The sequence below is a fragment of the Hesperophylax consimilis genome, chromosome 22, assembly GCF_061612785.1.
Source record: "Hesperophylax consimilis isolate HC1 chromosome 22, BYU_Hcon_1.0, whole genome shotgun sequence".
NCBI lineage: Eukaryota > Metazoa > Arthropoda > Insecta > Trichoptera > Limnephilidae > Hesperophylax > Hesperophylax consimilis.
Genome location: NC_142857.1, coordinates 1,239,438 through 1,255,316, shown reverse-complemented (window position 1 = coordinate 1,255,316; position 15,879 = coordinate 1,239,438). Strand labels below are relative to the sequence as shown.

The following is a 15,879-nucleotide window of genomic DNA, read 5'->3' as shown; positions in this document are numbered from 1 at the left end:
ATTGTGACAAATTTTCAAACTATAACTATAAAAATACATGAAAGACTGTTTTGTGTACATTGGTTTATAAATTAGATAAGTATATAATTTTATCAACGGAAAGTAATATATAAACAGTAGGTAAAATTAATGTAAATAATAGAAATGTTAATGTAGTTATGTATTAAGGTTTATCATAGCCCGCCTCACTAGGCTTAGCCTGTGTTGAGGCAGCTATCTACCAAGTTTATTTATAGTACTATAAGGTACCTACATCAATTATATAAAAATACGAACACTCAATAGTTAGGTAGCATCAATATCAATACATCATTTACCAAGTTCGTTTATAGTCCTAATAATATACCTAAAATTAATTATATGAAAATACATACAATAATTAGGTTGCATCAATAACTGCGAATTTGGATGAGTGCACCGGTAAAGGCCCTATCATTACTTTTGATCCAAATTTTTAAGCTATCTTTAAAAAATTTTTTTGAATGACATGTTTTTAATTACTGCACGAGTGTGATTTTTCTGAGCAATAAAACACAAGTTAAAAAATGTAAATAATTCAGAACAGAGGCAAGAGGTCTATATTATGCTTTAGCAGATATAATACGATAAAAACAATGCAACGCACATTCTATTCATTCATATTCTATGTGTGCGGATACGTTTAGTCTATAATACCCTAGTACTTATTTGTAAGTTGAAAAATAAAATTTAACAAGATTATATGTTAAAAGTGTTAGTATTAATAGTACAGTTCTTGGCTATCCTACGAGAATTTATCGGAAACACAAAACAATATTATTTGTTATAAACATTTTGTGAAATGTTCAGTGAACTCCCTAATCTAAGAAAACTAAAAGTCAGTTTTTCTCAATGTAATAACATCAAAATTTAAGTACGTATGAAATAGAATACCATTATATTAATCTTAGAATAGATATACATATAGATAAATAAAACTGTTTCAAACATCTCTTTGTTTTGTGAATTAACAAAGAGATGTCGTCATATGTATATTGTTTGTTCAATAACAAAACCGATTGAGAAAAAATATAAATAAACTCGGGCAACCTCGGGTAGCAAAACCAGTCTTAAATAATGGATATATGCTGGTTTACAAAATTAAACAATCTCATTCTCAACAAAAATGGAAATATGCTGGTTTACAAAATTAAACAATCTCATTCTCAACAAAAATGGAAATATGCTGGTTTACAATAGTAAACAATCTCATTCTCAACAATAATGGAAATATGCTGGTTTACAACATTAAACAATTTCATTCTTAAAAATAATGAAAATATGCTGGTTTACAAAGTTAAACAATCTCATTCTCAACAATAATAATACTACCACAACAATTTGCATTATCAACCAAACTGGGGCGAAGCATGTAGTCGTAAGCAAGCAAGCTAGCAAGGCCGTTTAACCATTATCAGTTGATTAATCATGCCCGAGTTCGTTGACTCGCCTTCCCGTCATAACTTCCGGCAAGGTCTGCAGCATTCCAAATCAAACATCACGAAGATGAATAAGAAAACCTCTAATCCACATCCAGTCACTCCAACGATCAATCATTAAAGATCGCACGACTTCTCAATGCCAGCCGACTAACGAGTACAGAGACAGAGTACCGTGCATTGTTCATATACATTGTACCCACCGAACACATAGTCACTAGAAGTGCCATCAAGCCGTTTCCCAGGAGGGATAGACCGCCATACAATTCTGTCTTGGCACAATCTTCATGTTGACACATGCTCTTTGCTTCATTCACTTTCATGAATCGTCTCAAACGTACATACTCTGTTATTGAGACTCTAGCCTTGATGCCACTCGAGTGTTGGATTCAGTTTTGGGAGGCGACTATGGGTATCGCCGCTCCGGAAAGCAGAGATGCCTTTTCATTTAGTGAGGTTTGTCCTCCCCTAATAAGAGGCGGGCGGATAGCAAGCCCGACTCTCTCAACCCATCGCCTTGCACCGCAAAGGGAGGGGTGGATTCATCACACGTCCGTCACTCCTGGACGAATGACCCTTTCTCAGAACTTCATTTCCTTTAAAATACCCTTCACACAGCATCTCCAAGGTGACATTGACCTCATAATAATAAATATAACATTATCGTTCCATTTGAGAATGATCTTGATGATAAAATGAAATAAATAACTAATTAATGACTTGTAAGAAAATTAGGTCACAGATAGACCAGTGCAATTATTAACATGTTCGAGAAAATAAACTCTATAATGATTTGAAAGAAAATTAGGTCACAGTTAGACAAGTGTAGTTAATTACCTGTTCGAGAAAAAAATGTCTATTTTACTCGCAGTAGAGTAAATTTTACATTCATATATATACGCCCACAACATAGAAGTTGACCTCCACCGATATCAAAAAAACATAAATCGCCAAATAATAATTTTCGACTGAAAGGCAAATGAATAATTGTTGATTATCAGCTAGAGAGATAATTCGATACTTGCAAAAGTGTGATCAATTTCACTCCATAGGAAATTTGAACTTAATTCCGGCACATAGACACGCCCACGGCATACTTCTATCTATTTATCGATTCTGCGGATGACAAGTCAAAAAACTCCCAACGGGTAATGTTGTAGGGAGTGTTGAACTCGCTAAGGTAAGAGTATAATTTGGAAGTTTTACGAGCGAGAAACTATTCGGCAACTGAACTGAAGGTTAGTACTGTGTCCTACCTTCATTACTAAATCAACAGAGTAATAAATTAAAACACATTTACAATATTTCGCAACACTTGCATTGGATGCAAATTACATGGCATTGGTTATTGAAAAAAAAAACAATATTTATTGGTCTCCCTATTTCACACTCTCATACTATAGGTATAAATAGAATACTATTATATTCTGTTATCTGAGGTGTCTATATACATTTAAAATTATTTATTTACACTTTGTAAAAACATAATATATGACTACATCTTCCATATAAATAATAGGCAATGTCCGTGTTGACTCAAAACTATCGGACAGATATTTCTGAATATTTTGTTCTTATTACTGTTAGTAGTGTTTAGAATGTATTGGTTTGATTGGTATTAATGCAATATATTTGCACTGGAATGAATACGGAGTCGATATACTGTAGTTTTTTAATAGTAACAATGGAGTATACAGTAGTGAATGGTATAACAAGTCCAATCAAATCCAATGAATCAAATACTTAAGGACGGGTTGTTTCGGAGAATTTGAACAATTCATCAAATTTCAACGTTCATTTTCAAGTTCTGTGAAAGATTTTTTCAAGTTCTGTTTTTATTTCAGTTTTGTCAAGCAACTAGCCTACAATGATATAATAACAGAACTTGAATAGGACTTTCACAGAACCCGAAAATGAACGTTGAAATTTGATGAATTGTTCAAATTCTCCGAAACAACCCGTCCTTAGTGTGGTAAAAAGTGGCGTATGTGATGAATGAAGAAAAGGACGTAAGGAGAATGTATGACGTGAAATGAAGGGTAGAAGTCAAGGACATGGCACGATCAAGTGAAATGTCAGCTAGTTACATATAAGAAATATAATTTCTTTAATTTGTACCGGGAAACTAAACAAACTGATAATAGAAGAAAATAAAAAATAATCATAATATTTTTTTTACATATAAATGCTAGTAATTGTATGAACAGCAGCAGACCTGGCGCCCAAAAAATACTTATTTAATAAATCAGAACCAAAATTTTCTCTGACATTTAAAGGCGAAGCACTACGATGTAATGCATAATCATGTGATTTTGGTTTGAAAATTTGTTTGCTTAGAAATATTTTAGACACTTTAAGGCCACAATTAAGTTCTTTAGAAAATTATCGTAATACATTAAAATATTTCTGCTTGAACTTCGCAAAATAAAATAAAACACACTTCTGGCGATGTTTTTTTCTTGCGAAAATAAAACCAGGGGACTGGTGTTAAGCGGGAATTTACACCTTATCGCCATCTACGTACGGAGTGTTATTGTTAGCGGCCTGATTGCAGATGATGTGGTGCACCGCCTTAAGGTAAGTGTACACTTAAATACCCGGTGTCATACAAATTGTCTAACGAAAGGTCAGTATCGAAATTCTTTTTCAAACTTTCTTCAGACATCAGGTATAATAATATATAATAAATAATATTGTAGTATACAGTAGTAAATGGCGGAATGAGTCGGTGACGCCCGAGAAAGACATTAGCAATAACGAAGGATTCCGGGGTCCACTTGTAAATTTAATAAAAATAATGTTATGCCGTGAGTTCAAATAAAGGCAAAAACATAATATATACATGCAATATACCATAGTATATTATGTAAAGGAGTACTTCAACGAAATGCTCAACTGGAGGCAAATAAAAGAGAAAAATCAATTAACACCAGAGTTTCTCGGAATTTGCGTCAAACCCGGTATTTGTGTAAAGTAAATATTTTAAGGATAAATCGATATGCGAAATAAATATTGGCACCACCTAATGCCAAAACAAGATAATATTTTCCGCACGACTGCCAATATTTTTACAGCATACAGTGAATTCTCAAATGAGACACTCGAATATCTCAGTGTAGTAATTGATGAAAATCTTAGATGGGACCTACACATCAAATGTATCACGGAAAAAACTCACAAGTCTTATAAATTTCTTTAAAAATCTAGCAAATGCAGTATATAAAAAGGTCTACTACGTGTTATGTCATTCTCGAATCGAGTATGGAATTATAGGATGAGGATCTGCTACATAAACTGAATACAATTCAAAGAGGAATCATAAAGACCTACACAAAGTACCCATAAGAACGCCTTCGATTGAAACTTTCAATAGTTTTGACGTACCACATGTCCAACAAGTCTTTCACCAAAAAGCATATACCACTCTGAAACGTGCCGAAAGTATACTATATATTATTTTAAATGAATGAATTGTTAAATAACACAAATTCTTCAAGTAAATTTACTTGCGCACGCCGGGATTTGAACCCGTTGATTCGTAGCCAGTAGTATTCAAAGTATCGTATCCACTCAACCACGTAGGCCGTCTGTTCAAGACAGAAATTAGATATTTGAAAATGTTTTATCTATTTCACCAGAAATAAGGAAAATGGAGCTTACTTCGGAGACAAGGAAACGTCCACAACACACTTCTAATTAATATGTTTATCTCTTCGGTTTCTGATCTCGAATGAACCATTTAATCCTGATTATAAAGAATTTTATAGTAGAAAGTAGAAAAGGGGAAACTGGGGAACAAAGAAAAAATTACAAATAATGATGAGCAGCATAACCTCCAGAGTTGAGGGAGTTGTGGACGGAATAAAGGCAGTTATGTTTTTAATTTTATCATCCCCAACACAAAAAATAAACAGGAGTTGATAAGTCTTCACACCATAAAACATCTACTTTTAATAAAAAATAAGTAATAATAATAAGGTTTTCATACCGGCATGGTTGTGGGGGTGCGCCATATACCCCCATACCCAACCTGTTATATTAAAGACATGCAATATAATCTTGTAAAATAACCAAATAATGACCTCGCCGCCATTTCTCCGCAGAGAGCATGGACCGCCAAACAACCCGGGAGGAAGTTCTGGGAAGGTATGAGAGGTGGGTGTAGGAATCTGGGGGTTAGTGTGTCCAGGAGTGCAGACGTATGAATTCATCACTCTCACTCTCACTATGCAAGGCGAATTTCGGAAAAAATACCTGTTGGAGAGGTCAAAAGATCTCCCTCATCCAGTGCCCGCCACACAGTTGGTGGGTAGCGCCGTCCACGGCCAAGACCCGAACGAACCTCACCCCGGACAAATTACAAGACCCCTTACAAGACAAATTAATAAACAGCCCTTAACAAACTCTCCAGTTTTTAGTAGTCCATCAGGGTACATACAGGACCCCCATTGTGGACTACTGGTTTAGAATGTTTTTGTTAACGCTTTGTAAATGTTTATTATAAGTCAGAACATAAATGTTAAATAATATATTCCTTGATAAAAATAAAATTCATGATAAATCTCGTTCAGAATTGAAACGTTATTTTAAATTATTATTTTTTTATTTAGTAAAAGATTATACATTTATATACATTATTTAAGAAATGTTTTGACAACTAGGAGGATTCCCGTTTTAGGACAGTCAACAATTTAAAATACCATTTTTCACATTACAACGATATGCCAATCCCGTTTTTTAATAATATATCTATTTGAATTTAATTTTTACTTTCCGGAATGAATCAATTCAAATCTTGGAAGCAGAAATTAACCTACTTTCCGACATCCAATTGAGCTGAAACTCTGCAAATAGACTCGTTGTCGATTTCGATTAGGTCGAAAAATGAAAATGAAAAAACTCTGTTCAAATGCTTTTTAAAATAATGCGAGTTCGAATATTCAGTCATGGTACCGATATACAATGATATTCTTCACAATAAAAATGACACGAACCTATTATAATCGTCGAGAAATTTGTGTAATGTATTTACATTTTTCTCTTTCTGAAAATATCGAACGAAACAGTATCATAATTCAACCATCAATATGTTTGAACATAACTAGAAGACAACTAATTTTACACTCATTTTAGAAGCGTCATCGTATCCACGTTACTTGAAAAAAAAATAATCTAGTAATTTCTGAGTGGTAGCGAGAATTACAAAGCTATCCATCGTGTTCAAAGTCGCCTTATTTTATGGTATTCGACAATCAGGAACTGAATGTGGACCTGTTCATTAGTGTATGCGTGACAGATGGAACAATGACGGTAGGACCAAAGCACTGATATCATACAATTAGAGACTGGCAAGGTCCCCCCAAGACGAGACACGGGTTCACACAACAAATGCCCCTGGCGAGGTTAGGTTCGATCCCACCACAGTAAGTTACCTATCACGATCATTTATCTAGAAATTTCTGTCATAATGTATTGAAGGCTTTTTATTATCACCTACCTCTTTGAGTTGTTGTTCCTTGCTGTGTGTTGTTATCGATTTTGGTATAATTACTTAGGTCCAGTTGTTTTACAGAATATGAACAGTTCATCAAATTTAAAGATAATTTTCAAGTTCTGTGAATTTTCTGTTCAAGTTTTGTTATTATTTCAGATCTGTGAAACGACTGACCCATAGTGATATTATATCAGAACTTGAATAGAACTTTCACAGAGCATGAGAATTAGCTGAATTGTTAAATTTTTGTAAAATAACCGCCCTTAATACCTTGGTTTCTTTTGTAATGTGTTTGATAGGGAAATTATAATAGCGTTGTGAATCATATTTTTGTGAAATGCGGAATAGTAAAAAGCAACTGAAAATTAATAGGACTTGACTTCTATGGATAATTATGAGCAAATACAATGTATTGATGCCGTTTTATAGCTTTTGAGTGATGAAATTACTATTGAGATTGTTTATTTTTTACTCAGTATTCTGGTTCCACAATGTGTTCCACAAATGTTCCACAATTCACCATAGGTGAATGAATGGAATGTCTTAATCCTCTTCCTATTTCCTGCATCCATTGACGTTTCACTCCCAATAGCTGCAACTGTCTCCTGAGGTAGCAGTGTCCCGTTAGTAGTCCTACCAGTTCTCTCACTGAGGCACTGCCCATATTGAGTATTTGCCTGGCTCGTCGAGGGTCTGTTCCGTTTATGAGTACCTACTTTGAATTGTCTCATTTTTGGGGCCCTCTCCCATTTCTTTCATTACTAAGATTTGACCCACCTTTCAATGTGTAAACTTTTAATTACTTACATAGAATACCTTGGATTGGATTGATTTGAAGGAGATAATTGCTTTATTGTAAAAAAATCTACTGAAGGAGAAGATAAGCATAAAAGCTTTCTGAAAAATGAAGTGACTTTTAAGGATACTTATCAGAAAAGTCGAAGGATTGAAGGCGCTTTATTACTACCTCCTTAAGTTGTTAATATTGTGTGTTATCGAAACTGTTATTGAGTTTGTTTTAATTACTTAGAATACCTTGGTTTGAATTGTTTTGTGATGACTTTGAAGGAGATAATTGCATTAATATAAAATTGGTTTTAAATTACAGGAATAAGATATCCACATTTTGTAGAATGCGGAAAAGAAAATGAAAAACAAACATGTAACTTAAAAGGACGTACCTTCTAAGGAGAACTAATAATTATAAGAAAAACTCCGATATTAGGCTTTTTCTCGTATTCCCACTACTTGAAAGCTGAAACATTTTTCGTGAATAGGCCAAGTAATCAAAACGAACAGTGAGTTCTGGCGTCACGAAATTTCGCTAAGATCTTTCGGTCCGGAATTTATAAATCGCCAGAACAAATTTCTACTTGCAATTATGAAATATAATTTAGTAAAAAAAAATCCAAAATGTATGTTCCACATTATAAAAAAATTATAAGTAAATAAATAAATTACGGCCTCCGAGGTCGCGGGTTCGAATCCCGGCGTGCGCAAGTAAATTAATTAATTAATTTGATATGATTTAAGATTTTCACGGCCAAAAGTATTTTTGTTATTTGCTTTTGGGGTGTTACGCCGTGTTGCGCTAACTCCTTCTTTAGCCAACGTTTCGGACAGCATTGTAGTGTCGATCATCAGGGCAGATGTGTTATCTGTATATAACACATCTACCCTGATGATGGACACGGCAATGCTGTCCGAAACGTTGGCTAAAGAAGGAGTTAGCGCAACAAGGCATAACACCACAAAAACAAATAACAAAAAAAATGCAGTGTGTGGCAAGCCTACGCACGACGGAAGTGAAACTTTTAGTATTCTTCTCTCTCTCTTTTCATTTCATTCTCTCTTTTTTTCTGTCTATTGACATATTTATAAGTAAAAAAAACAAATCGTTGATAAAAAAATTAAAAGTTATACAAATATGGGATTCGAACCCGGGTCCTGCATAACGAGTGTCGAACGCTCTGCCTCTAAACCGCGAGGAGAGATATTTCGCGCAACGCGGCGTTATCGGCGTTGATTAGTAATTTTAATGATTCAAAATAAAAATAATTAATCAAAATACCGAGCGACTCTACCGGCACGATTTGTAAGCTATATTTCGACCAAAATATCATATAGGTACCGAAAAGTAAATTAAATTTAAATTAACAAATTTATCTAATTTTTTACTACATTATTACAAATCGTTCATAAACAAAAATTAAAAGTTATAAAAATATGGGATTCGAACCCGGGTCCTGCATAACGAGTGTCGAACGCTCTGCCTCTAGACCGCGGTTATTACGTATTGGACCAAAATATCATATAGTCAAAATATCTAAAAGTCGCAGCACGAGAGCATTTTATCACTTTAAAAAATATTATTATTAAAAAAATTAGTTAAAGCGGGGATCGAACCTCGGTTCTTCACGACGACAATCGGGCGCTTTGCCTCTAGACCGCGAAGCTGAGTTTGGAGAGCGACCGAAAGTAGGTATATAATATTGGCTAGACTCCTATAGCGAAATGATCACGGTTTTTGATGACGGTCATGAGTTGGTTTTACTCCGGTCCTCGAAATTGCATAACGCGCGTAAAGAAGTTTCACTTCAAAAATTGATGTTTGTTATTTCACAAATTACTCATTTAAAATAACATAAAGTATATTTGCGGCACGTTCCAGAGTGGAAGAAACTTTCAGTACCGCCCTGGTATAAGAACACCATTCATAATTGAAACGTTACTTGAAATGGCTTTGGCCGTGTTTGGTGACCTGATCTGAAGAGCCAGATACTTTCCCACCTTCCTCCGCCTCATCTCCTCCCCTCCCCACTACCTTCAGCCTCACAACATAGCTCAATCGGGGATGCCATAGTCTGACTGGCTCCAGACGGTTGGGAGCAGTTGGGAATTTCAAATAAAAAAATATAAACTAAAATTGTGTCAAATACTTGAGCGACGCCTGATAGTAAAACAAGTTGATAGTTACATACAATTTCTATTAGTGTCGGTAATATCTAATCTGATATTATCGTAAAAAAACAACTGATCAAAACATACTCGTATTTGCTTATAAAATAATAGTGAATGTCTCCAGAACTAATAATAGCTCAAAGGTAATTTATAATCCGGAAGTAGGTACAAGTGACTGACCGGATATGAGGTGTAGCGTGTGTAGTGGAGCAGACAGTTCGATATTTGAATAATAGATTTCTCAGCAGTAGCTTACTGCCTACCACTGCACTGTAGTGATTCGTGATAGGACTGACAGGCGACAGGCGACAGGTACGAGTACTTGAACCGGTTGCTGTCAGTAAAACAACACTATTCGTATGGCAGACGAAGGACTTTTATGTATTGATTTGGTCGGAGTCAATGACCGGTGCACGAGGTGCACACTGCACGTAAATAGCCAATACGAATATTGAAGTTTTTCGGGTAATTCAAAGATATTTACAAATACACATTTCATCGTAAATGAGCAATTTATCTGAGAAGAAAAATATATAAAATATACAGATTGCAAATTCATGTGTAAGCTATATGCCTGCCAACCATCTGTATCGATTGTTTATCAAGTTGATAAATTGTAAAGCGCCTTTTTAGTGAAAAATCCTGAAGGAGACCATTCAGAATAAAAATTTTGGGCACGTAAAATGGCTTTAGCCGTGTTTAGTGCCCAGATCTAGACAATAACTTACATGTTTGTAATCTTCCTTGTCCTCTCTGCTTTCCTGTCCATTTCCTTCAGCCTCACAACATATTCCGATTGGGGATGCCATAGTCCCACAGGCTCTGGTCATTTGGGACTATTGTGCGGAATTAGGATAAAAGAGAGAAATAAATAAAATAATTCATATTTTTCTATGAAAAACACATTTAAATATTTTTGGTGTATTTGCTTCATACCTTTATGCGTAGTCACATATAAGTGCACCTTATATGTGACTTCAACTTCAACTGCGCTGAGAGGCATATATCAATTATACGAGTACAACAAAAAGACTTCGGAGATTATGCTACATTTTTTATCCTTTATCCTTAACCTAAAAACATTAAAATGTGTCTACTTTGCACTCTTTCAAGCAATTGCTAAATGTGGGGTTGTGGGATGGGGAGGTTGTGCATCATCAATTATCCGTCCCATGATTTTAACACAAAAAACTATTGCTAGGGATAATATTCAAATGTCACCTGTCACACCCGTCAGAGCGACTTTTCAAAAAATTTAAATTCCTAGATATTCGTAAATTATACATTAAGACTATTATTATTTATTTCATATATATCCCGTTAAACTACAGTTAAGTAGTTTGTCAAACAGGATTTTTATTACAACTTTTTACAGAATACAACTTAGACCTTAATTTATACAATAACAATAAACTTACACATTAAATCGCCTAATACAAATTATTTCTACCTAGTAGCCATGTTTTCAGCAAATATCTGACTCTATTTGGAAATTCGCATTTCTTAATATTACCGGGTAGCATATTATATATTTTAGGCACATTATACTCAAGGGTTCTCTGTCCGTATTTATTATTATGTTTAGGTACAAGCATGCCTTCATTCTTTGTGAACCTAGTATTGTGCCCATGTTCAACTTTCCTCTTATACTCAGAGTCAGATATGTGCTGAATCAATATTTTATACCACAATAAGGCCTGCACCGGCAAAACTGTTAAATTTTGATACAAAAGTGAAATGTTTCGTCTCTGCGAAAAAATATTTTTTTTAACTAGTAATTTAACGATAGAATTTTGTATTGATTGTGCGTAATTTAAATTTGTTTTGCTAGAATGTCCCCAAGTGGTTATTCCATATCTTAAAGTTGATTCCGCGAGTGACATGTAAATAATTCTTAATATGGAACTATTCATATATATGGAAAAAAAACAACAAAATATTCACACTCGTTGCTGGTCACACCTAAAATGTACAATTCCTCCAGCAAAAACAGCATTCACCCAGCGACAATTCTCTTATATTGCTCCCAAGATATTCAATTCACTCAATATAGATACCAGAAAATCGGAAACTGATAATCTTTTTATAAAAAGTATTCAGAATTGGCTATTGATAAAGGGAAGGAACTATTTCAAAAAAATGTCTCGGGTCATTAAATTAAATTGACTGCTCTTTTATACGATTCTAATTCTATTTTGTGAAAAAAAACTTGTATAATGAATAAAGAAAAACTCAAAAAAATATCAGAAAGATTAAAAACTATTCATATTAATTACAAAAAAGTGTTTGACACCACTGATATGTGTCTTGTACTTAAAGAGTCGCTCTAGAATTTGTTGACAAAATATTGTGGAAATAATTGTTCACTCTAATATTTAAAATAATAATTCAAACAAGAATCTATAGTAAAATTGGTGAATAATAATATATCTTTCTTTAAAATATTTGTATCTCTTAGTTTATATTCAATTCTGTATTATATATATCTAAATATGTATCTATACTTATTTTTCTTTAAATATGTTTTTTTTCATCTCTCTTTTTCTCTCTCTTTATTTCTTATGTTTTGTTACACCTATTATATTTTATTTTACAACTTGCTATCTTTCTCATCTTAATATTGTAAGTAATTTTGTATATTTTATTTTGTAATTATTTTATTAATTTTTGTTTTTCAACATGCTATTTCTGTACATCTTAACATTGTAATTTAAAGCATTATGACTACCATAATACGGGCATGAGCCTAGTATGGTGATTGTTAAGAACACAAAAAATTGTAATCATTTAAATTTGATGAATAAAGAAACACTAGGTATTTGTATATCATTATGATTGTTGGTTGATGCCAAGTACCTTGGTACATTCGAAAAAAACGATGCTGACGTAATATCAAAAGCGTGAAAGCTAAATTGACAAAAATGGTAGCACGAATAATGAAAATCCGAATCCTGACCTACCTCACCAGTCTAGGATCGAACAATTTAATTTTGTTACTAGCGCCATCTGGCGTCTGAAACCAAAACACAGACGAGCACATGCATACGTTAGGTAACTACTGCAAAGCTAGGCTGAGAAGCAGAACTACAGAAGAATATGCGGTAGATGTCGCTTTAATTTACGCCACAGAACACGAAAAACATCTAATGCTACGTATACATTATACATACAGGGGCCGAACTGCCTAACTGAACCTCAACTTATGGGAAAGGAACAAAGTAACAGCAAAATGGCGCGAAACTTCTCTCGATATTTTCTGTTTATTTAGATTTTATTTCAAGACGGAAATACCTTCTGACAAAATACGCAAGAGGCCTGAAATGCTAAAAATACTCTCCACAGCATTTTCAAATGAGACCTAGAACCCTCAAGATCTCTTGTGTGGAGTTGAACTTTGGTTAATATCGTCAACCCAAGTATGAATAAGTAAAACAGGACTCACCCAGAATCGCTCTCAGGTGTCCCTCGAGGGTCTGCAGGACGGTCATCTTAATCTCCTTGACGGTCTTGCCGAGGAACTGCTCGGAAGCGGTACCAAGCAGCTCGTCGGCCTTCATGATCTTGCACTGGGCCACTCCAGTCACCGTGAGCGGTACACCCTGGGCCGTCTCCACGCTCTCGCACATGGGGTTCAGAGTCATCACCTGGAAGACACAAAAGGAATAAAATGACACATTTTTAGGAATCAGTAACAAGGGAACTCTCTGATCCGTATTCACTTCCTGACAGGTGTGGTTAAAGATCACCAAATGGACACATAGGTATATTATAGAACTTCATTTGACTCCAAAAAAAACACACAGGACACTTTTCCATATTATACTCAAATAAAATAATTTCTTGTAAGGTGGTAAGGTGGTGGTCATTTCAAAAAATGAGCAAGATGCAGATAATGAGACGAAAATAAACAACAGGGATGAATCCATCCAAATCAACCATGGCATCAACAATTTGTTTATTTATTATTTTAAAGTAGTATCTACCTACACTGATACATTTATTTTATTTTATTTATATTACAGAAACAAAACAGTGCAACTGTTTCGTCATAGTAACAATCAGTTATAGTGACGAAACAATTTACACATATTAAATATTATTTCATAACGGGTGATCTGTGATCTTCGTTGTAATATCTTATTTGTAGTGGGTACATTAATTACCGGCGAGGGGTGTGTGTACTGAATAAGTGCGTGTGTGAATGTGCGAGTGAGTTTATAGTGTGAGTTATGTAATAAGTGGTGATCTACAGAAGAGAAGCGATATGTATGCGCATTGTAAAGATTAACATGATGCTCCTTTTAAATTATGTAGTCAGTGAACAGTAATTCATACCAAAGTTATGCCTAATACTATTAAGTTCCAATAGCATCCTCCTCATATATTGGCGTAGTCTCCACCATAAACATCTGATGCGGCGACTAACTAACTAACTAACTAACCATCACGCCGTTTCCCCGCAGGGGTAGGCAGAGAGGACGGACCGCCAAACAACTCGGTCTTGGCACACACTCCTTGCCTCATTCACATTCATACATGGCCCGACTCGAGTATCTGATTCACTTGATCGTGCCATGTCTTCCTCGGGCGTCCCCGACTTCTGCTACCATTCACATTTGCATCATATATCCTCCTTACACTCCTATCTTCGCTCATTCGCTCTACATGCCCAAACCATCTAAGCGTCCCTTTCTTAATCTTACTCATTACGCTTACATCAGCCTTGCACTCTTTGCGGATCTCCACATTCCTCACACGATCAAACATGGTTTTACCACACATACGCCTCAGGGATCTCATTTCAACAGCATTTAATCTACTTTCATCCTTTCTTTGCCAGTTCCATGCCTCACTTCCATACATCAAGGTAGGTACCAGCACTCCGTTGTGGACTGCTAACTTCGCTTTTTTGGACAATTTTTTGTTAGCGCCTACGGCGTTTAGTCCTCCATTAACGGAATTACCTGCATTTACCCTTCTTTCGATATCTCTGTCAGCCTTCCCATCTCTCGTAAACATACTTCCTAAATACACAAACTCATCCACCTGCTCCAAGTATTCCCCATTCACAATTATATTGCACACTGTTTTCGTACTCTCTCTTTCAAACACCATTACTTTAGACTTACTTACATTCATCATTAACTCATTCTTCATGCATACTTCGTTCATCCTAGACACGAGAGACTGTAGATCATCTATACTATTAGCAATCAGCACCGCATCATCAGCATACAACAGGCAACATACTTTCAAATTATTCAAATTCGCGCCCAATCCCACCTCTTTCAATTCTTGCATACAATTATCCATGTATAGATTGAATAACCACGGCGACATTACGCAGCCTTGTTTTGCGGCGACACGTTCCATATCCTTCGCGCTTTCGTAATCATGACATTTTTCAGCCCTTTTTAACAAGTGTTAACAAATTTCATAGAGTCAATTCAAATTAACAAACTGGAGTTATTCATATAAGAAGAACACAATGAAAAGCTAGTTGAAGATTGATACCTCTAGTGACAGCCTCTGTACGTCTGTGACGAGCCACCACGCCCAAGCCCATCCTCCTACGATTGTCTCCTTCTTGGTTGAGCCACAGCAACCACCTGGAAACCAAACAGATACATTATTACAAAAACAATAATAATATTGGTGACACTAATGGTCTAAAAATCAGCAATTTGAGAAATTTTCTTTACATATCTCTTTAAAACCCTCTGAAGGGTTCAAAGTCACGGGTAAGTTTTAGGGAGGTCTTTGTCTAAAAGTGATGGGTAAATTTGAGGAAGGTCTTTGAGTAAAACGTGACGCCACAGACTAATAAAGAAGAAGAAGAAGTACCTACTTACTAAATTATTACTTGTGATTTGTGATATCAAAAAGGAAAAATATCCAAAATTAAAATTGAACAGTCTAAAAGCATATACTCCGGTAAAACAATTAGATATGATTTGAGATTATGGC

General features: G+C 35.0%; 1 protein-coding gene across 1 annotated transcript in view; it reads right to left on the bottom strand.

The window, feature by feature from the left end:
- Flo2 (flotillin-2) overlaps window positions 1-15,879 on the bottom strand; it is a 710,730-nt gene that overhangs the window by 129,397 nt on the left and 565,454 nt on the right. Inside the window, exons 2-3 of the mRNA XM_089644844.1 lie at window positions 15,427-15,521; window positions 13,355-13,556 (exon numbers count right to left, since the gene is read on the bottom strand). Coding sequence (XP_089500970.1) covers window positions 13,355-13,556; window positions 15,427-15,521 — 297 coding nt within the window. The remainder of the gene's footprint in view (window positions 1-13,354; window positions 13,557-15,426; window positions 15,522-15,879) is intronic.